The sequence below is a fragment of the Entelurus aequoreus genome, linkage group LG12 (assembly GCF_033978785.1).
Source record: "Entelurus aequoreus isolate RoL-2023_Sb linkage group LG12, RoL_Eaeq_v1.1, whole genome shotgun sequence".
Classification (NCBI taxonomy): Eukaryota; Metazoa; Chordata; class Actinopteri; order Syngnathiformes; family Syngnathidae; genus Entelurus; species Entelurus aequoreus.
The window spans coordinates 25084334-25106349 of NC_084742.1; the positions used below are offsets into that span (position 1 = coordinate 25084334).

The 22016-nt window shown below is 40.0% G+C and overlaps 1 protein-coding gene across 1 annotated transcript in view; it reads left to right on the forward strand.

Annotated features, from left to right (window-relative positions):
- The first annotated feature begins 416 nt into the window (after nt 1–416).
- adgra3 (adhesion G protein-coupled receptor A3) overlaps nt 417–22016 on the forward strand; it is a 43816-nt gene continuing 22216 nt past the window's right edge. Inside the window, exons 1-3 of the mRNA XM_062065346.1 lie at nt 417–1264; nt 14903–14974; nt 16682–16753. Of these exons, the coding sequence (XP_061921330.1) occupies nt 1017–1264; nt 14903–14974; nt 16682–16753 (392 nt within the window). The 5' untranslated portion in view covers nt 417–1016. The remainder of the gene's footprint in view (nt 1265–14902; nt 14975–16681; nt 16754–22016) is intronic.

The window sequence follows — 22016 nt, forward strand, 5'->3', positions numbered from 1 at the left end:
TATATTATTTTGTTTTATTTCAAAAGGGACAATTGGTTGAAAATGGATGGATGGATGCCGTTATTTATTTTTATTAAATGCCTGTTAGCTATTAGATATTTTTTTATTGGCTTAATAATTGTTTTTATTATTGTACTTTTCGTAATCTGTACAGCACTTTGGGGCAGCTTGAGCCGATTGTTTCAAATGTGCGTTGCAAATAAACATCGACCTTGACCTTTTACGGGCCAGATGTGATTAGTTAAATAGCATTCTCCAGTAAAGCTACAGCAAGTGTGTTAACATCTTGACAAATGCTCTGTGGTTGCTTAACTGTCTGTTTCATTTACATTTAATGTTAACAAAACAAAAAAATGCGGACTTATATTAACTAGACAAAAATAACCTCCGGGTGTTTTATTTTGAAAAATACCGGAAGTGTTGTTGAATCCCAACACCAAGTGCTCTGGGCAGGACCGTGGGAAGAGCTTGGACATTGAATGGGAAATAACTCGCTGGGATTTCTTCACAAAGACACGAAAGGAGCCAAAGACACACGACGACGACTTTGTTTACATTTTTACAACACATGCGAACTAGTTTTATTTGCATTCAGATGCGTGGTAACTTTCGCCTGCTGTTGCCGAGTCGTCGCTCATGTTGATTTCCTGGTGTTCAAGAGGAGACGTTCTGTTTGGATCAGACCCTGGAAGCTAATTTTTGTTTGCGTGCATAATTTTGGGGATTACTGGAAAAGAATACATTCCTATTCGGGATCCACCCACCCAAAAAAGTTCTTATTAAGTGGACTTTAGCGAGCAGGCACCGTGTTGCGTTTGCAGATTCATGATTTTGCAGGAAAATGGGGTTGTTTTTTGGGGGAACAGTGGAGCTCAAATGAAGGGACAAAGAACACTTCCGTTGCACAGACATTGAAGGAGAAACATTACAAATGGAGGATGAACAGCTTAAAAAGCTACTGTTTGTGATTAGCATGTCCGTCTAACTTAAAAACACGACTTTCCTGTCGTAACTTAATGCTATTTTTTTTATTTCCGCCGTGGTTACTTTACAGCCCCATGGGAAAAATGAACGTGAAATACTTTGTCATGTCGCTAGTGCTCAGCGTCGGCGTGTGGTCTACATTGGTCGCGTCCGATTGCAAATCATACGACGAACGCTCGAAAAGCCCAGTAAAAAGCCCGGACAGGAAGGTGGTCTGCAGCAACATGGAGCTCCATCAAGTGTTACCGCCTGATTTCTTCCCCAATCGGACGGTCACACTGTGAGTATACACTATAATATTTATAGTCTCCCGCTTTACGAGTGCCGTTGAAAGCATCATTTCTACTATGGCATTCAACGTATGGGTGATGATTATTATGAAGTAAATCAGGGGTCACCAACCTTTTTGAAACCAATAGCTACTTCTTGGGTACTGATTAATGCGAAGGGCTACCAGTTTGATACACACTTAAATAAATTGCCAGAAATAGCCAAATTGCTCAATTTACCTTTAACTCTGTTATTATTAATAATTAATGATATTTATCATTGTGGAAACACTGATCATCTTAATGATTTCTCACAATAAATATATATAGAAACAGATAAATATCAATATGCAACACTTTATTTTTATATTTTCTCTAAGTGCACATTTTTCAAATTGAACATTTTCAAATGATCACTTCTAAGACAGTCTTGTGAAATCTCAATATCCCATTTTAACTAGCTAGCCACTAACATGTTTTAACAAATCATGAATTACTTTGCACCATGTTTGTACAAATAACTCATGTAAAATATAAAAGTCAACTCTCAAATTTTTTAATAAATCATGTCACACTTTGAACTGGACACCAAATCTGTTATCTGTTTCTTTGTCAGTGAAGACCAAGTCCTTAAAATATTGTATTGGATTTTCAAATTCTATTAGAGTTTTGTCTCTCTTAGAATTAAAAATGTCGAGCAAAGCGAGACCAGCTTGCTAGTAAATAAATAAAATTTAAAAAATAGAGGCAGCTCACTGGTAAGATCTGCTATTTGAGCTATTTTTAGAACAGGCCAGCGGGCTACTCATCTGGTCTTTACGGGCTACCTGGTGCCCGCGGGCACCGCGTTGGTGACCCCTGAAGTAAATACACTTGGATTTACATTATATTTTAACATTCATAGAACAATGATAAGTAATCACTGATTCAACACAATGGTAGCTTTCTAAGATATTTGCATCAATTTTGTGCACTACTGATTTTGTTTTTTTCTATTGAGAGGAGAAAAGTAAGGTATGTGTTGCAGGATTACAGCATGGAATATGAGAATACCAGGGCTGGCTGCACTAGAAAAAAACACTAAAGGAAAGGAAATAAAGATTTGCTGCTGTGTTGTACCTTAATAGATGCTTCGTGACATGTGATTCAGTGGGAGTGGAAAAAATGTGAGCAGTTTTATTATAACTGGCAGGAGGACTGGACACATCTGAGTACATTTCATAACACACATAGTACTTAGCACACAGACGTTGCTTTGGTTGTTTCTCTTGTAGTTTTTCAGTTTTCATTTCTCAAAGCATTGGTGACGAGTCTCAGTTTCAACTGGTGGTAGGAGAAGTCACAAGTTCAGAATCAGAATCAGAATAGTTTTATTGCCATTGTTTGAGAACGGGTTCACAAACTAGGAATTTTTCTTGGTGCAAACGTGCGACATAAAACACATTTAACACATATTTGGTATAAAAAGAGCTGTGACTGAGCTATCAGATAGACTTAGAAGGGATTCAAGGAGCTGCTGTTAGGAGTTATTGTTCATTTGCCTGATGGCCGAGGGGAAAAAACTGTTCAGGTGGCGGGAGGTGTGGGTCTGGATGGACCGTAGTGTCCTGCCTGAGGAGAGAGGGGAGAATAGTGTGTGTCCAGGGTGAGAAGAGTCAGCTGTGATCCGACCCACACGCCTCCTGGTCCTGGAGGAGAACAAGTCCTGGAGGGATGGGAGCTTGCAGCCAATCACCTTCTAAGCAGCACGTACGATGCGCTGCAGTCTATTCTTATCCTGGACTGTGGCGCCGGGGAACCACACTGTGATGGAGGAGGTCAGGATGGACTCTATGATGGCTGAGTAAAACTGCACCAGCATCTCGGTCGGCACCTTAAGTTTCCTCAGCTGCCGCAGGAAGTACATCCTCTGCTGGGCCTTCTTGATGAGGGAGCTGATGGTCAGCTCCCACTTGAGGTCCTGGGTGATGGTGGTGCCCAAGAAACGGAAGGAGTCCACAATGGGGACGGGGGTGGGAGAGTCAATCAGGGTGAGGGGGGATGGTGGGCCTGTGACTTTCCTGAAGTCCATGATCATCTCCACTGTTTTCTGGGCGTTCAGCTCCAGGTTGTTGAGGCTGCACCAGGACGTCAGCCGGTCTACCTCTCTCCTGTAGGCGGACTCATCGCCATTCGAGATGAGCCCGATGAGGGTGGTGTCATCCGCAAACTTGAGCAGTTTTACGGATTGGTGACTGGAGGTGCAGCAGTTTGTATACAGGGATAAGAGCCAGGGGGAGAGTACACAGCCCTGAGGAGTACCAGTGTTTGTGGTTCGACTGTCCGAGACAATCTTCCCCAGCCTTACGTGCTGTCTTCGGTCTGTCAGGAAGTCATTAATCCAACTGCAGAGGGAGTCGGGCACACTGAGCTGGTAGAGCTTGTCTCGTAGCAGTTCACTGCATCATCCACAGACCTGTTGGCTCTGTAGGCGAACTGCAGTGGGTCCAGGAGGGGGGCGGTGATGTCCTTGAGGTGGGGCAGGACCAAGCGCTCAAAGGACTTCATGACCACAGACGTCAGCGCGACCGGCCTGTAGTCATTTAGTCCTGTGATCCGTGCTTTCTTGGGGACAGGGACAATGGTAGAGGTCTTAAAGCAGGACGGCACGCGGCATAGCTCCAGAGAGGTGTTAAAAATGTCAGTGAAGACAGGAGCCAGCTGGTCCGCACAGTGTCTGAGAGTGGACGGGGAGACACCATCCGGCCTGGGGGCCTTCCGCGTATTCAGCTTCAAGAACTGCCGGCGTACATCCTCTTCTTTAATGGAGAGGTTTTTTTCAGTCTTATGATGTTTTTGGAGTCCTTTGAATCCTTTAATGATGTGCTGGCATTGGTGGGGAGGGTGATGGTGAGGGGAGCATGGCTTTGATGAGCTGAAGGCCGTTCATGACGACAGTAATGTGTGTTGAGGCCCTGAGCGAGAGTCCGGTCATTCAGGGCCTGGGGGGTTTTGGGCTTATAGTTCGTAAGGGCCCTTAGACCTCTCCAAACTGCCGCAGAATCATTGGAGCGGAACTGTTCCTGTAGACGGTTAGAGTACAAGTTGTAGGAGAAGTCACATGAATTTTATGACCAATACTTGGCAATTGTATACGCTAGTGCTTGATCGAGTGTACGTCCCTTCAGTGCAGCAATTTTACTTTGTGGATTGTTTTATTTGTATTCTCTGCGCTGGTGGCAGTTATTATTTTGTGTAACAGGTGCGAGGAAAGGCTGCAATAAAATTATGACACACCCATCCATTTTCTGTCGCTTGTCCCTTTTGGGGTCGCGGGGGGTGCTGGAACCTGTCCCAGCTGCACCCTGGACAAGTCGCCACCTCATCGCAAGGCCAACACAGATAGACAGACAACATTCACACTCATATTCACACACTAGGACCAATTACAGAACTGCAATACATTTGTGGTTTTGGGTTTGGATGACGTCATCGTCTAATATGCATAATTGTCCATGCAGTGACGTGCGGTGAGGTTCATGACTGGTGAGGCACTGACTTCATCACAGTCAGATTTACAAACATATGAACCCTAAAGAGTATCTTATTCACCATTTGACTGGCAGCAGTTAACGGGTTATGTTTAAAAGCTCATACCAGCATTCTTCCCTGCTTGGCACTCAGCATCAAAGGTTGGAATTGGGGGTTAAATCACCAAAAATTATTCCCGGGCGCGGCGCCACTGCTGCCCACTGCTCCCCTCACATCCCAGGGGGTGATCAAGGGAATGGGTCAAATGCAGAGGACAAATTTCACCACACCTAGTGTGTGTGTGACAATCATTGGTACTTTAACTTAACTTTAACTTTACACATACAAACTGTAGCACACAAAAAAGCACATTTAATAAAAAAAAAACGTTATTATGGTCTTACCTTTACTTATAAGTGCGGGAACAGTGGTGTTTGTGTTGGAGGAGTTGTGAATGAATGAAATATGAAATCCGTGCTGCAGTCTGCAGGTGTACCTAATGTTGAGCATTGTTGTTTTTGCACTTTTTGGCTTCTTGTTAAGTGACTTTTTTTGGGTGGATTCGGTCTTGCACATGGAGGGTTTGGGTGTGGGCTTTGGTTGGTGTGGCGCTCCCGTCGGGGGGTTCATTAACCGGCACAAGAAGGCGGGATTACTGCGAGCCTCCCACAGTGCGTCTTCGCAGCAGTTTTATGATTGCTCAGCACAAGAAATACTTTACACACATACAGTTGTTGACAAAATACACTGTACATTATATACCTCAGCTAACTAAACTATGGAAATGTATAATATAGTTCATATAGCAATACGGTCTCACTGCACAGCAGGCCAGCAGTTAGCCGAGTCTGCAATCCATGTTGAGGCACAACTGAATGACGTGCCTCAACTGGCTGCTGATCACCGCACCGTCTCTTCTCAGTATTTGAACAGCAAATGTGAAAATTCAGCGATTTTGAATACAAGTAATCTAAAACTGGTTAAGTTAAATGGAAAATAACTTTATAGTATAATCACTGAATACATATAACAATTTAATATATTTTTTTTCTTTTTACATTTTTTTTCTTTCCATGATGGCAGGTGAGGCCCCACCTCACCTGCCTCTACTGACTGCACGTCACTGTGTCCATGAGTTAATCTCAACAAGTTTACATGTAAATACCTTAAGTTTTAAACAAACAAGTCAGAAAGTTGCCCTCGCAGTGAATGATGAGTTCATGAGCGTCAGACGTGTGCTTATGGGGCACATCCAATTGATTTTTGATTGATTGAGAAGTTTGACGTCTTAAATAATTGAATCCATGTAATGCTTTAAAAAGGCAAATGGATGGCACAAAAATCCAAAAGGCTTGTTTCCATTGTGGTTCATTACATATTTAGCTAAAGCATTAGCATTATGTCACTCAGCATTTAGCTAACTAAACAAATAGCGATCCACTTGTTTATTGCTTACTCTAGTCAAGCACATATGCTCAAGCAAGCGATTCAGATTTGTTGCTTGTGGTGAGCTGAGGTGGTCATACAGCAGTCGGAAAGCTACTATCCTTTTTCTTCTTGTGATGTTGCACAACAGTCTTGAACTTATTGTCCATGTGTTGGGGTGTGAGGCCTATATTTTCATTCACCAGCCTGTCTGCTATTCTTCCTCCACGGACTCGGTTGGTTTGAGTTGCTCAAAGAATATATTCTTCTGTAAATACAATCATGAGTCAATACGCTTTTCGTTGAATTTTTTTACTTACAAAATTGAATAAAGGAGTTTGTAGCACTGGCTTAAATATTCTCATGTCCCTGTGTGTAAAGAAGCAGAGTTCAATTTCCAACTAGATGCGTGTGCCTGTGCATCAGCGAATGTGCCAAGCATGCAATACTTAGACTTGATAGTCTTTGCTTGGTTTCTATATAGCACTAGTGGTGGTTATATTTTTTTGTAACTGGTCCAATGTCCAAGGTGGCGATTACAGTTAATAACTGTCAGGAGGGGAGATGACATTTATTCTTTGACTCGTACCAGGGTTGTCACGATACCAGAATTTCAGTCGTCGCTCCAGATACCTGTGAATTCCACGTCTCTTGATACTTATTCGATATCACGATAAAAATAAAGAAAACTCAATCCATGTATTTTTAAATCCACTACCTAATTACTTTATTGTAATAGTGTTAGGAGCATGTTTCTACATGGGGGACATTTGTTTATCAGAGTAGTTTATTCAATGTACTTTTTTAAGTATCCTTCTTAATTAACTTTGGAAGACACACCTTTTAGCGGCTATATCTTTATCAGTTTATTTCTTTCTTGCAAAAAAACACCACCCATAGATTCGACTGTTTGTCGATTGTAAGCAAAATCTTAACTATTTAGATGTGAAAATCCTTAGTCGAAGACAGCCTTCATTCATTGACTATTTAGTCTTTCACTTTAATTTCTATAATGCGCTAGTGGCGGTGGTGCTGTGCAATATGGACACAAATATATATATATATATATATATATATATATATATATATATATATATATATATATATATATTTAGGTAATTCTATATCCCGATAACGATATATATCACAATATAATATTTTTTCCTTAAGATATACACACATGAAATAAATGCAGGCTTTGCAAATTTTTTGTCATTTTATTCATAAAATCACGTTATATGTAGAAAAGAAAAGACAAGTAAAAAAAACAATACAATTATTTTTGGTGCCTGCCCTATTTTAGACAGTGTATACTAGGTCATGTCTACAGATGTACATTTATAGATGTTAGCTGTAATTTCTTGGTGTCTGCGGGACCTCTTGTCATAGACAACTCTGTTAAGCTCGTTTGGTGTCTTTATTTCCATCACTTCCTGGTTTTGAGGTGACAATTTTTCGCATTTCAACACTGCCTCTTTAATATTCTTCATGCCGTGTCTTCCAGTGATGGAGAATATTAGATGTGTTCAAGTCGCTAACGACGACTTGTAGGCGCCATGTTTTTCAGATTAGCCTACTGTTGCTTGGTCGGTGTCTGATTTTTTAAAATCCAAACCAAAGCCAAACAAAGAAGTTCTTCTTTCCTGTTTTTGGCCCCAATTCCTCTTTGGGTATTGCTGGTTTAGCTTCCATTGTGCCGTTTGTCTCTGCTGAGTTGTTGACATCTATTCTCCTGCATAGTTCTCACCAGTGACGTACAACGCTATCACAAAGGAGCAGCATTGCTGCTCGGGATGTGAATTGTTAATATTTTTCTGTTTCATTATCGATTCTTCTTAACAATTCGGTCCTTTATCGGTTCTCTTATCAATTTACTTATCGATTTTAATTTGAATAAAAGGATAACAAACAAGTTGATTGCTGTTAACTTTTTAGTTTAGAACTGTGATTCTCAAACTGTGGTACGTGTACCACTAGTGGTGCACAGGCTCCATCTAGTGCAGGGGTCGGCAACCCGCGGCTCCGAAGCCGCATCCGGCTCTTTGACCACTCTGATGCGGCTCAGCTGCATACTTGCCTACCCTCCCGGTTTTCAGTGCCTCTCCCGGAAATCTCCAGGGGCAAATATTCCCAGATTTTCACCCGGACAACAATATTGAGGACGTGCCGTGATGGCACTGCCTTTATTAGCGTCCTCTACAACCTGTCGTCGCGTACTATCTACGTACCGGCCCAGTCACATATTGTATGCAACCTCTGTTTACACAGGTAAGTGACTGCAAGGCAACCCCGCCCACCTCAACCAACGCAAGGAGGGGGGGATTGATGTGTGGGGGGGCAGGGTTGGGGGGGGGGGTGTTTGGTGGTAGCGGGGGTGTATAATGTAGCCCGGAAGAGTTAGGGATGCATGGGATTCTGGGTATTTGTTCTGTTGTGTTTATGTTGTGTTACGGTGCGGATGTTCTCCCGAAATGTGTTTGTCATTCTTGTTTGGTGTGGGTTCACAGTGTGGCGCATATTAGTAAGAGTGTTAAAGTTGTCTATACGGCCACAATCAGTGTGACCTGTATGGCTGTTGACCAAGTATGCCTTGCAGTCACTCGTGTGTATGCAGAAGGCCCATACAATATATAACTGGGCTGGCACGCTGTCTGTACAGGTTGTAGAGGGCGTCAAAGGCAGTGCCATCACGGCTTGTCCTTATTATTGCTGTGTGGGTGGAAATCGGGAGGGTTGGCAAGTATGACGCTGTCAAGCGCCATTCATATAAAACTCGCGGGCCGCACTAACATTACATTTTCATATTAAGGTGCGGGCCGCGTGTCTGAGATCCCTGGTATATACATAGCACAAAGCAAAAAAAAAACTTTGTATGCAGAGTTATTTCTTTTTAAATTGCAAGAGAGTTTTGTGGCTCCCATTGTTCTCTTTAATTTGTGAAACGGGCCAAAATGGCTCTTTGAGTGGTAAAGGTTGCCGACCCCTGATCTAGTGGTATGCCAAAGAATCACTTGATTAAAGTACAGTGTTTTATTTTCCTATATTTAAACGTTGTGTAATGTTACATTGACCAAAATATTAAATATACGTGTTAAATACAACCCCTGCCTTGTTTTTAATGAATAATTAGGCCCGCTACGCTATTGTATTTTAATGTTGGTCATTTTGGTAGAGACCCCAAGTTTTTTCTGAGGTGGGACTTGGTGAAAAAAGTTTGAGAACCACTGGTTTAGAAGAAACATGAATATACAAACTCAACAGTGGGGTCTTAAGAGGCTGACAACCTCCATGGGGTGGCAGGGACAGGACTCCGAGGTTCTTCAGAAAAGAAAACAAATATTTTGGAAAATAACTATAATATAATAATACAATTAATAATCTACTGTATAAATAAACTAAATATTACATAAAATACTAATTTATAAAAGAATATGATCTGAACACTCAAAAGTAAAACTATGTCAGCTAGTGACAAATACAAGCAAATCAAGTCCAATAAAAGTGTGCATTGTATAATTCACCATTATTTTGCAGAAAAATAAACATATCTGTTTTTTTCTATGCACGCCCACAGGAATCAATAAGGGAATGATTCCCAGGAATCGAAACACTGGGAGCCGGTCTAAACAAGTACCGGTTTTCGATTCCCATCCTTAGTCGCTACAGTTGTTAGTATGTATAACAATTAGTCAATAATTGTATAAGTCGCAGCCCAGATGTTAAAATTAGGATATTAACATTAGAGATTTATGTTGTACAATTGACATTTTTTATATCGTATGTATTGTACAGCACTACGCAGCGGTCATCAATTGTAACTGGTGGGAGGAGCGATCATAATTAGAGGGGCCAAGCAGGAATTCCCTGCGGTCACATTTTATTTGACCCGACTATAAAAAACAATGGTGGTGCTCTGAATGCCTTTCCGCTGAGGGGAAAAATGCATTCCTGGCCTTCCGAATGATACCACATGCCTGAGTAATCCGAGAGGGAACGACGCAATGTGTTTAGCTACCAAATACAACTGACTGCCAGTCCTGCAGAAAGACATGACATGTTCACCTTGATGTAAGATGAGCACAGCTGGTTTTGGCTCCTGCAGAGGTTGACTGACAGGAAGAAAAGCAAGGATTTGCTCACATAGTTGTGGATTGATGAGACAAGGATGCTGTTCATAGATGTGTGCTGTGGCTCTGAGTCACGTTTTTCTTTCGATAACACTGGGTGAAATATCACTATCAAGAGGCAGAATGTGCCCCTGGGGACTTATCTGTGCATCCAGATAAGGAGGACGCCTGTAGGCTGTCTGGAGTCCTAAGGCAGACATTCAGAGTCAGACGGCAAGGAAGCGGCTGGTCTCGCTGCAGACGTTCTGAAGCTGCCAGCGGGGTAGGAGGAGTAAGAGGTCCTGTCCACATTTCTTTGTTAAGCAGGGCAGAATATACAGTAAGAACCTGAATATAAGTTCCCCTCTTTTTTTCAAGACAAACTTATTTTTTTTAAATATACCTGTTGGTTTTAGGGATGACGGATTTTCAAAACTGGTCTGTGTTTGGTAGCGCCTGCGCAGTTTGTATTACAATTATTAATATAACGAGTGTTGCTGGCCTTGTTTTTTCTTTAAGTACAGTACTTGCCGTGCTCTTCTTTATTTTTGTTTTATTAAGTTTTTTGGAGAGTGCGTGTTTTTCCTATATTACGTAATGAAATAACCAATCCATATAACGGTTATTGTGACCAAAATGATCACTGTATTGTTGAATGTGCTCAAAAAGTACTTATGCACTGAAATCTTTGACCCATTGGAAAAATAAAATAAATAACACACATACTTTTCTCAGCAGAAGAAACAAAAACAATTAACTTCTTAGGAGCCAAATGATTGTTATTTGAGTGCTTAAATATGTTTATCTTCTTTCGTTTTGATTTGGAAAGGTTTTAGTGTTTCTTAAAGGGGAACTGCCCTTTTGTGAATTTTGCCTGTCATTCACAATCCTTATGTAAGATAAGCACACATATGTGGCCTATGAGAGTCGCTCTCTTCCGCCTATAAATCGCTCTAAAAACAGTATAAACTACATTCCCCATTATCTAATGCGCATCACGTGTTCACAATGTGGGGGCTTGTAGCGCCGTAAAGGGGGAGAGAAAGAGGAAGCAGGAAGTAGTAGTAGAGAAGAGGAATTGTTTTTTTTTTCTAAATCCGTCCTTAATGTTTTTAGTTATGTTGCTAACAAACAAACCCTGGCGAAAACCAAACCTCTGTGGCGGAGGTATTAAAGCACGCCACGTTCCTCTCGAGCGTTCCAAGCCAAAATAGACTCGATCAATAGTGATGTGCGATATCGGTGATTTTCTTTCAGATCCGATACAGAGTAAAATTCAGGCTGGCATCGGTGATACCGATCCGATACCAATACTTTTTACAAAAATTCTTAATGTGTCTGGTAAAATTTGAAAAGTAGTGTATTTCAAATGTTGCTGCTTTGAAACTTTTAGTTTTTTTTATACTGTATCGTTTTGCTCTATTTTTCAATTGCGGCTGCTAATTGTACGGTGTACTTTGTTGAGAATTTTCAAGTTTCTAGATACTAGTCCAATCCTTTGAAGGACTTTTTCTTTTTTAAAACGACAATCAACAGATCTTGCATCTTTTTCTGGTGTTATTGGAGACTGTCGTCGTGTTTAGAGACTCTACTTTTGTCGCTCCATGTCTGCGACTAACAGCAACAGCTGCAGCGGCTTTTATTTTGCTGTGGCAGCTCACCAAAATCACGTTTATGTAGTGGAAATAATGGTATGGATCAACCTAGGGCTGGGCGATATGGCCTTTTATTAATATCTCAATATTTTTAGGCCATGTCACAATACACAATATATGTCTCAATATTTTGCCTTAGCCTTGAATTAACACTTGATGCATATAATCACACCAGTATGATGATTCTATGTGTCTACATTAAAAAAATTCTTGTTCATACTGCATTAATATATGCTAATTTTAAACTTTCATGCAGAGAGGGAAATTACAACTAAGTCAATTTACCAAAACTGTATTTATTAAGCAGTGGCACAAACATTCATGTCATTTCCAAAACAGAAAGTGCAAGATTGTCAGAGACATTTTAAAACAAGCTATTAGTGCACAAAAGTGCACTAATAGTGCACTTTTTGTACAAAACGCCACTACAATATTTTAAAACTAATAAAGTGCACTTTTGTGCATGATGTCACAAAAGATATTTCAAAAACTGTAAAATAAAAAAATAGCTGCATAATAGGAAATCAAATAGTGTATGTCCTTCGCTATGTGGTAGGTTACTGCGGACGTTATCTCCTTCTGTTGTTGACTATTTTTTTCATACAGTGTTGATCTGGAAATGGAAGACGCCAGGCTCAATTGGGTCAGTGCTGGCTGCTTCGGCATTTTGTGGGTGTGGCACCGGGCGGAGATGTTGACATTCGGCGTTTCAAGCACTCATTATTCTCTAGCGGGTGACTTTTCAAATGATGCTACAAATTAGCAGTGCTGCTACTTTTTGTAGCAACACTTTTGCCACATACTTTACATATTACGGTTGTTTGTTCAACATCTTCCCGCTTGAAGCCAAACCACCGCCAATGCTGTTTTTCTTGGGAATTAATTCTTCTTCCTCCATTTGTTACCAGATTCACACATTCTCTATCTCGTATTACCACTCGCACCGCTCCGCTTGCACCACCTGCCACTGCTAACTTTACCCATTCCGCTACCTCTCTGCTCGGCGAGGGCGTATGATGTTGCACGCGCAAGGTGCGCTTGTTTTATCTCTCTGTGAGAAGAGAGACAAGAAAGAGTGAAAAAAGCCTGTAGTGTTAATGCCTGCAGCTAAAAGCAACTGCGTTAGAACGTATACTTGAATACTCGCGAAATAGTCATTTTCTACATCGCTTTGCTACTACTTTGCTGTTACTACTGATTCGATTACTTGTTTATTGGGCGTAATTAATAAAAAATGTCAAAATCCGGGCATTGTGAAGTGCCCGGAACTTAAAATACGCAAACATAGTTTCCGCACGAGAGAGCACATGAGAACAATGGTTTGTTGATGCCGTGATGTGTGTGGCGGCAAACAGCGGAGAGTTTTTTAAGTCTTTATTTACTTTGTATTTTTATAAATGCATACATGGCAAAAGTGCAATTTTTATGTTTATTATGTGCATTTATTAGAACAAAAGAGTAAAGATTATGGCAAGCACAAAAATGGTTTATTTCAACAATTTTTCAGAAAATATGCATTAAGGCTATAAAGTGGGATTTATCCCATTAATCGAACAAACTGATCAATAGATAACTCAATTACATAAGTGTTAGATAACTGCAGCTGGAATAAGAACCCTCTTTTTTACGACCCTTTATTTTTTTTAATTCGTGCAAAAATAAGTCCAGTTTTGACTGTAAGATAAGATCTTGAATAGGTTACTACTTCTCTTTCAAAATCTGTTTTTCGGTGGGGAGAAAAAAGGCTGTTGGTTTGTATGTGTGAATTTCGAGACCCGTCTTTTTCCTGACTTTTGTCAGTAAAACAAAATCACCTTATATTCGACTCTGGGGCCTCAATTAAAAATATTGTGTGTGAAATTATGACTAAATGTCTCCATATACCAGAGACCCCAAATTTGAATGAATACAAAAATATTATAATATTATAAAAATGCACTCCCTCAATCAACGTACGATGTACGCAACGCCACCTCACGCAACGCCTCAAATTCACCATGAATGCGACTTTTCTCGGGGATATAGGTTGAAGGGGTGGAGCCATGGTGCACTACCTAGATGTGCCATATAGATCTTAAAAAAAGATATGGTCATATTTTCAACTACGCCACACTGGGATTAAAGATGGGCTCTTGTGGCCACTCCCTGCAGTTTTAAAACTAAAACTAAGTTAACAAGCTTTCTCACTGGGGATGATGAACAAACTTCACAGACTACTTACTCATGGTAATACGGAGACAAGAAAAAAAAAAGAAATAACAGCTACTTAAAATATGTTTTCGTTAACTTGCTTCTATACTATTGAGTGTTCTGTCATTTTGGATTAAAGTTAAAAGAAACTATCCAAAATTATCCACAATGGCATTGAAGACGACGTTGCTTTTGATGTTTGTTGACAATACATAGCACGCTAAAAGTGCATCTCTTCTCTGGAAAAACAAACTGTAACCATTTTTTTGCGCTTTTATTTTGATGCTGTGCTCATCTTTGTTATTTACGCAATACAAGATCAATAAGTAGCATATTTGTGTTGGCCCTGCGATGAGGTGGAGACTTGTCCTGGGTGTACCCCGTTTTTCGCCCGAATGCAGCTGGGATAGGCTCCAGCCCCCCAGCGACCCTGAGAGGGACACGCGGTAGAAAATGGATGGATGGATGGATGGATTACGTTACTATCATGTCCATACAACCTTAACCCTTTACTTCCTTTCTTATTATTCACAAAACTCCCAATGATTTCCCACCCAACGCCCCCGCAATGACTCCAAAATGGCAGACAGTTGTGGGTACAGATACAGTACAGTCAACTGCCGCACTCCAACCTCAAGTTTTTGAGGGACTTTTTTTAAATCAGGTGTTTGAACACATTATGGTGAAACTAATTAATCATAAACAAATGTATGTTGTGTTCTTTTGCTTATGTTTCCTTAATATTGTTTTTCTGCCTTTACAGAATTCTCAACAACAACAAAATTCAAGAACTCAAGGATGGTTCATTTGTTGGATTGACTACATTAGAAAAACTGTAAGTATCGTATTTTCTTTTGCATGTTTTTGCCACACATAACTGTTTTTTTAATGTCATTGCCTGTGTTTCCCCCAACCGCCCCCCAAACTCACGAAGGTTTCCAGAGTCGTGATTTATCGCTTATGGAATTGCTTCCTTGCAGATAGAATAACCAGACTATTAGCATGACCGCATCAATAGGGAATTAAAGCTATGTGTCGTGGAGCTGTAGATTCTTTGTGGAGTTTTGGTTGTATTGGACCTCTCTAAAGGACTCATTTTGACATTAAACAGTCATACATTAAAACACAGGCAATATATTTACACAAGTCAAAAATCCTTGGTATGACAGGAGAGCCGTGAACTATGGAGAGTAGTTTCAGAAACTCTAGTCAAAAATGTTGCTTAATGGGCTGCCTTAAGTGCTGAAGCCTTGAAGATGAATAGAAGTGTGTATGCTTAAAGCGTGTCTCACCAAGCCCTCCTTTGCTTTTTTATGTGCTTTTTGTCTCTGAATGGCTAGACGATGTGGTTGTTAACTGTCGCTTGAATCCAGAGGCAAGTTTACCTCCATAAGCCTCCTTTGTGGCACGTAGGCCACAAAACCACCCCCGTCTCTCCCATCCGCCATTATCCAGTGGTGCTTCATTGTCATTATAATGAGGTCCGAGGCAATACAATCCCTGAAAGGTCTTTCAACTTCCATCAAGTTTAATAGAATAAAAAAGTCTATCAACTTTTACCCCTCCTTTTCCCACGCTTCTGTCCAACCAGGAGACACAAGGAAAAGATCAGTTATTGTTCTATCACTTTTTTACTCATAATGCTTTTTTACCCATAATGCACCGTTATTTTACAAGGACTGAGCAATAGCCAAACGCCACATGCTAATTCCTGAGTAGCTTTGGAGGAAAACAGCCTCGATTTTCCTTCACACAGGATGTGTCCAAGAGAAAAGTCCGGGAAAGATTCATGACTCCAACCATGATGTGACTAATACTAACCCTCGAAAAGTCAAATGCACATAAACTTGGCGGGTGACACGTTTGTAGTTTTTTTCTTATATGTTTTGCTTTGCTAAATAAAATAAACAGAACCGTGCTAGCAGACATGTTTGTAGTTGTTTACTTGTAGTCCTTGTGGGTATTTGTGTGCTTTGATCTTGGGAGTAAATACACTGCACTCTGCTGTAAAGATGAGTACTGATTCGGTCTGGGCGATTATGGCAAAAATAGTAATCATGATTGTTTTTTATTGATATTGTAAATAATAAATGATAAATGGGTTATACTTGTATAGCGCTTTTTTTCCTTCAAGGTACTCAAAGCGCTTTGACAGTATTTCCACATTCACCCATTCACACACACATTCACACACTGATGGCGGGAGCTGCCATGCAAGGCGCTAACCAGCAGCCATCAGGAGCAAGGGTGAAGTGTCTTGCCCAAGGACACAATGGACGTGACTAGGATGGTAGAAGGTGGGGATTGAACCCCAGTAACCAGCAACCCTCCGATTGCTGGCACGGCCACTCTACCAACTTCGCCACAATCAGCATTAATTACTTGATTAGTCATTAATTTGAAAACATTATTTATTTTACCACCAAAGTTCAACCAAAAATATAGTTAAAAAATGGATATGCTCTCTGTTATGGATATGCTAGCAGACGTGTGTAGGTCTTGTCTTGTAGTTATATGTAAGTCTTTTTTGTGTCTTTTGCAGGGACCTGCGCAATAACCTGATCAGCCGAATAGAACCAGGCGCTTTCCTGGGATTGCCGGCCCTGAAAAGACTGTAAGTTCAGAGCAAACGGACATATTTTCCACACACTGCTGCAGACTTCCTACCGTGTTGAAAGCAGCTGTTGTGCGTATCGATGTTTGCTGTGTGTGTGTGTGTGTGTGTGTGTGTGTGTGTGTGTGTGTGTGTGTGTGTGTGTGTGTGTGTGTGTGTGTGTGTGTGAGTGTGTGTGAGTGTGCGTGAGTGTGCGTGAGTGTGCGTGCGTGAGTGTGTTTGGCAGCTCTGCTATGTGTCCATAAGTGAATATGGTCTACTTTATTTTCATGGTCTTGTTTAGTCTGGCCTTGTGCCAGAGACATCTTGGCGGCCCTTATACTCCTTTACACCAAGACGAGGATGGGCTTATATAATTTAGAAATGGACAGTATTTTGTGTAAGAAAAAGAAGAAGAGATCAGCAGATGTTGCCAAGCTAAAGTTGAGTTTGGCTGGGTTTGTGGAACAATACGTGAGACAGGAAGGCTTAGAGCTTGCTGCGTGTTCATGGACTGTCATGACTGCTGCTGATGCACTTTGGCCCCGCATTGAGACACACAGACAATGTTACATATACATTGGGCTGTATGCATTGTTCTACAAAAGTGAGTATACTCGCCATGTTAGCACATATTTATATTATCTTTTGATATCTATTAAATAATTAGGGTTAGTTACAATTATTTATCTATTGTTATACACAGTATTTCCAAGGGACAATACTGTAGAGAGCAAACTTAAATCTACTAGTCTAAACCTATGAGTAGTCAGTAGGGCCGCAAATTGTTGGGTGTCCCACGATTCGATTCAATATCGATTCTTGGGGTCACGATTCGATTCAAAATTGATTTTTTTCGATTCAACGCGATTCTCGATTCAAAAACGATATTTTTCCGATCCAAAACGATTTTCTATTCATTCAATACATAGGATTTCAGCAGGATCTACCCCAGTCTGCTGACATGCAAGCAGAGTAGTAGATTTTTGTAAAAAGCTTTTATAATTGTAAAGGACAATGTTTTATCAACTGATTGCAATAATGTAAATTTGTTTTAACTATTAAATGAACCAAAAATATGACTTATTTTATCTTTGTGAAAATATTGGACACAGTGTGTTGTCAAGCTTATGAGATGCGATGCAAGTGTAAGCCACTGTTCATTTTTCTTATAAATGTCTAATGATAATGTCAATGAGGGATTTGTAATCACTGCTATGTTGAAATTGTAACTAATATTGATACTGTTGTTGATAATATTCATTTTTGTTTCACTACTTTTGGTTTGTTCTGTGTCGTGTTTGTGTCTCCTCTCAATTGCTCTGTTTATTGCAGTTCTGAGTGTTGCTGGGTCGGGTTTGGTTTTGGAATTGGATTGCATTGTTATGGTATTGCTGTGTATTGTTTTGTTGGATTGATTAATTAAAAAAAAACAAAAAATGGAAAAAAACAAAAAACAATAGATATTTAAAAAATGAGAATCGATTCTGAATTGCACAACGTGAGAATCGCGATTCGAATTCGAATAGATTTTTTCGCACACCCCTAGTAGTCAGTCATTGTAGAGCTTGTATAGTTGTATAAATTTATTGAAAACGAGTCAATACAGAGCCATTATTATGTAGCATGCAACAGGGTTGCACGATGTAGACAATATACAATATAAACTACCGTATTTTTTGGATTATAAGTCGCTCCGGAGTATACGTCGCACCGTCCGAAAATGCATAATAAAGAAGGAAAAAAACATATATACGTCGCACTTGAGTATAAGTCGCATTTTTGGGGGAAATTTATTTGATAAAATCCAACACCAAGAATAGACATTTGAAAGGCAATTTAAAATAAAAAAAAGAATAATGAACAACAGGCTGAATAAGTGTACGTTATATGACGCATAAATAACCAACTGAGAACGTGCCTGGTATGTTAACGTAACATATCATGGTAAGAGTCATTCAAATAACTATAACATATAGAACATGCTATACGTTTACCAAACAATCTGTCACTCCTGATCGCTAAATCTGATGAAATCTTCTTCCTCGTTGTCGCTTCTGGTATGTGCCGCTTTCTTTCTTTCTGCTGCTCGATCGCTGTTTTCTGCTGCATATTTCACTACGTCCGGCTTGTAATCTGCAGTATATGATTTCCTTTTCGGTGCCATTTTAGTTCAGCCCTTCTCAGTTTTTATAAGTTACAGCCAATGTTGAAATAATAAATTTTAATAGCTACGGATGTAGCAGCAGTTAGCATCTCATGACCCACAATGCACTTCTGCCATGACGCACAATGCACTTCTGCCATGACCCTCCCCCGCCGAATTCTTATTGGTTGACGTGTGAGTGACGATTGCTGACGTGTGTGTGACGATTGCGGACATTTGCTTCGTCTCTTACGCGAATGAGATGAATAATATTATTTGATATTTTACGGTAATTAATAATTTCACACATAAATCGCTCCGGAGTATACGTCGCACCCACTATGAAAAAAACTGTGATTTATAATCCGAAAAATACAGTATATAAATTTGGTTGATGATAGCCACTAGCAAGAGCTCTTTAATGTAAACAAAGGTGGGTGGATTGATACATATATCAACAGTAACAATACCAAGTAGAGTTTCAAGTTGATACCACAGTGGTTAGATTGCTATTTTTCACTGTTAAAAATCTCGATCTGTTTTTTTTGTTATTGTTTAGAAACTCAGGAAGTAAGTCCCTGGACAAAGGAGGACTTAATGGCTTTAAATCAGAGCATAATACAAGATCCATTGTCCCATTTAAAGCACTAGTTGTATTGACAGCAAAACAGGCCCAGAGCATAATACTACCACCACCATGCTAGACGGTGGCCATGGTATTCCTGGGATTAAAGGCCTCACCTTTTCTCCTCCAAACATATTGGGGCCAAACAGCTCAATTTTTGTTTCATCTGACCTCACATGGACAAAGATAAGACCTTCTGGAGGAAAGTTCTGTGGTCAGATGAAACAAAAAATTTGCTGTTTGGCCACAATACCCAGCAATATGTTTGGAGGAGAAAAGGTGAGGCCTTTAATCCCAGGAACACCATGTTTACCGTCAAGAATGGTGGTGGTAGTATTATGATCTGGGCCTGTTTTGGAACTGGTGCTTTAAATGGGACAATGAAAAAGGAGGATTACCTCCAAATTCTTCAGGACAACCTAAAATCATCAGCCCGGAGGTTGGGTCTTGGGCGCAGTTGGGTGTTCCAACAGGACAGTGACCCCAAACACACATCAAAGTGGTAAAGGAATGGCTAAATCAGGCTAGAAAGAAGGTTTTAGAATGGCCTTCCCAAAGTCCTGACTTATAAGGTGTGGACAATGCTGAAGAAACAAGTCCATGTCAGAAAACCAACAAATTTAGCTGAACTGCACCAATTTTGTCAAGAGGAGTGGTCAAAAATTCAACCAGAAGCTTGCCAGAAGCTTGTGGATGGCTACCAAAAGCACCTTATTGCAGTGAAACTTGCAAAGGGACATGTAACCAAATATTAACATTGCTGTATGTATACTTTTGACCCAGCAGATTTGGTCACATTTTCAGTAGACCCATAATAAACTCATAAAAGAACCAAACTTCATGAATGTTTTTTGTGACCAACACGTATGTTCTCCAATCACTCTATCACAAAAAAATAAGAGTTGTAGAAATGATTGGAAACTCAAGACAGCCATGACATTATGTTCTTTACAAGTGTACGTAAGCATTTGATCGCGACTGTATGTACTGCTAACCACTCTAAACTATATCCAAGTTTATTTTGCGTAGTATTGCCCCTTGGAAGTACAATAAAACAGCAGCTGAAATGTGAAGGTTGTGCTTACTTTTGTAAGTAGTAGAACACACACACACAGACACACACTCACACATGCACAGAGTGAATTCTACCGACTGAAACAGCTGAAGGTCCCAGCTTGGGTCTAATCGCACATCAAGCTATTTTTGCTCCCTCTCGCTCTCTCCGACCCCCACTTCCTCAATTCATCTGATGAATTTGGGATACATAGCAGTACTCGTCTCGCAATTAAAGTAAAAGAGTCCATCGTCTTGTCTTGACACTGGCGCTTGATGTGTCATTGCTCACTTTTGAATTCAGGCTATAAGTGAGATGAAAGCCCATTTTCCAGGCTTGCTAAACTTTAGGAAGCTTGTCTTACTTGAAGCCTATTACTCTTTACATTGTACACACTGAAGTGGTTTACACAGGATAATCAGGCATGATAAATCACTTCAGTCCGTCTTTTTGAAGTACAGGCAGGGAGGCCCACCCTGAGGCCCACAGAAAGCACCTTGAGTTCAAGTCTCAACATGGGTCTCCTTAAAGAGGACCTTTTTTTTGGTCTTTGATAGCACTTTTGTTGTGAGAACTCTGTGTGGGCATCATATATTAAAGTACCAGTATAATAAAGCAATAAGTTGACTTTATACTGAATCAATGATCATATATTTCTGATTTATAACACCAAAAGCGTTTGAGACTAAATAGATAAGATCAATCAATCAATCAATCAAAATAATATACTTGTGAGATAATGAGCACGAGCAGGTCATCTGTGATGTGCATGTGGGAACAACACCACAAAAACACACGGTATACATCGTGAGAGTATCGGGAATCGGTACTGTATCGGTTGAAATGTGAACAGTACCCATCCCTACTTACATTACGATTATGCTTTGTCAAAGATGTTTTATAATGTTTTAACTGTGATGTTCCTACCTAAATAAATGTTTTCTGCCAGATTAAATTAAGTGTATATTCTTTTATACCATGTTCTTGACAGTACACAATTACAGAATGTTTAGCAGGCCTAATATTACATTTTATTAATAAGTAGAGAAGGTTAAAACATTGTCATGCAGCGATACTCTTTAACTTGTACATTGTGTAATGTACAGAATATTAGAAGCATTTATTCAGATAGAAATGTCACAGATTACATTACCAAACATCTTTGACAATCAAAGTATGATCCTAACAATCCTCATTTTGCAAAACTGATATCTAAATAGAAGTGTAGCTATTCCTTTGAATGCAAGTTCTACCACAGCAGGAATACAAATTCTGTCATCCTACAAAATCTGGCAAGACACCATTACCTGTAACGCAGGTTTTTTTGAAATTGTCATTAAATACGTCCATTTTGTGTTGAGCTGTTTAAAAAAACATAATATTAAAAAAACATATAATTAAAACAAACTTATTGTCCAGTCATTGGAATAAAAAAATTGGCGTGGCGAAGTTGGTAGAG